Source organism: Galeopterus variegatus, unplaced genomic scaffold, assembly GCF_000696425.1.
Source record: "Galeopterus variegatus unplaced genomic scaffold, G_variegatus-3.0.2 Scaffold4360, whole genome shotgun sequence".
NCBI lineage: Eukaryota > Metazoa > Chordata > Mammalia > Dermoptera > Cynocephalidae > Galeopterus > Galeopterus variegatus.
The window spans coordinates 55,956-57,580 of NW_007730471.1; the positions used below are offsets into that span (position 1 = coordinate 55,956).

The window sequence follows — 1,625 nt, forward strand, 5'->3', positions numbered from 1 at the left end:
GAAAATACTAAGAAGAATAACACAGTTGGTGTATTTGCTAAAACTGCAGATGAGCAAAAGTGTTTGAGTTCATTTTCATAATCCTCAGACCTACACCACCATCATAGTTTCTCACATCCCATGAATTACATGGGTGTGTGCAGGTGGGTATCTATGTGCCCCTCCCTCTTTCTCTTTTCTCTCTTTCCCACTCTTTCTTTCTCTTCCTTCTTCAGCTTCTCCCTTTCATTGCCCACTCCCCCCCCCCAACACTTTCCAGACACATACTCAATACAATCACATAAACCATTCCATTTTGTAAAGTTGGTTCTACTCAGATGTAAAAAGCCATGATTGTTGGAACAAGCCAGACCAAGTAAATCTTCCCCTTATTTTTCCTCCCACTCCCCTTTAGCCACCATGAACAACTTGTATTTAGTCTATTTTAAATATATTATAATAAGTAATCTGATGGTGGGATATTCTATATGGAATGTCTCATATTTCCTTTTTCTAAATTTGATGCTAAAAATAGTCATTAATATGTGTTCCTGCAAATCAGATTGATACCCCCCAAAATGAATTCAAGAATAGAAATAAATATCTGGATAAATAAAGGCCAAAACTTACACATTTACCTAAAATATCTTAGGAAATGGTCTTCATTTTTTATTCCTCCTTATCGTAAGATATGACCCAAGAAGCATGTTACTTTATGAGGGTAAAAACTAAATATAAAAACAACTCTGAAGCATTTTTTTCCTTAGGTATTAACAAGAATTAGCTATCCTAACTTTTGATGTAATATGCTAATTAACTAATTAGCTAATGCATATTTGGGCAGCAGATATTGTCAACTCCCCATTTTTTAATACACAACTCTATTTGTAAATCTTTTGGGGTCTCCTCCCATCACCCACACTGATACTCTAAAGATATTCTTAACATCAAAATTATTAGTTACAAATAATTAAGATAGGGAAAGGCACAATTTCCAAAGAAAGAGAGCAGCTTATACTAACTTGGTTACATTTTTCAGAGACCACCAGTCACTTAAGTGTTTGACCTACTGCTATTTCAGCCATCTACAGGGTAGGTCTAAAGATAGGATATAATCCAAAAATTGTGTATAATCTAGAAAGGTGAGAAGGGGTGGGAAGTCCCACAAGGCTGAACGAAAGAGGAACATTATGCGTTCTACTCTACAGCACAGTTTCTCAGCCAGTTCAACACTCACTGTATTGCATTTGGTTATACTACTGCACATAAAATAAGCTCATTTTGTAAACATGCTTGCTGAAGTTATTTTTATGTTAAATTTCTTTTTACAAACTTCTAGGTTGAAATAAACCTAAAACGATATCCAACTCCTTACCCAGAGGATTTAAAGAATATGGTAAAATCTGTTCAAAATCTGGTGGGTAAGCCAAGCCATGGAGTGCGTGTTGAGAATTCAAACCCAACTGCTAACACGGAGCAAACTGTGAAAGAAAAATATGAACACAAGTGGCCGGTAGCCCCAAAGGAGATTACAGTGGAGGTATTTGAAGGTTATTGGTAATTGCCAGTGTGGTTTGGATTTTTTGGAATTCTAAATATGTTGTTTTTTTCAACTGAATAGATATGCTTTGATAAGTGCATTTTTT

The 1,625-nt window shown here is 35.4% G+C and overlaps 1 protein-coding gene across 3 annotated transcripts in view; it reads left to right on the forward strand.

The window, feature by feature from the left end:
* LRRC7 (leucine rich repeat containing 7) overlaps positions 1-1,625 on the forward strand; it is a 111,650-nt gene that overhangs the window by 16,974 nt on the left and 93,051 nt on the right. For 2 of the 3 annotated variants that reach the window (XM_008587377.1, XM_008587376.1), the window contains one exon: positions 1,319-1,519. In XM_008587377.1, the coding sequence (XP_008585599.1) occupies positions 1,319-1,519 (201 nt within the window). The remainder of the gene's footprint in view (positions 1-1,318; positions 1,520-1,625) is intronic. The other variant, XM_008587375.1, reaches the window with a different exon arrangement.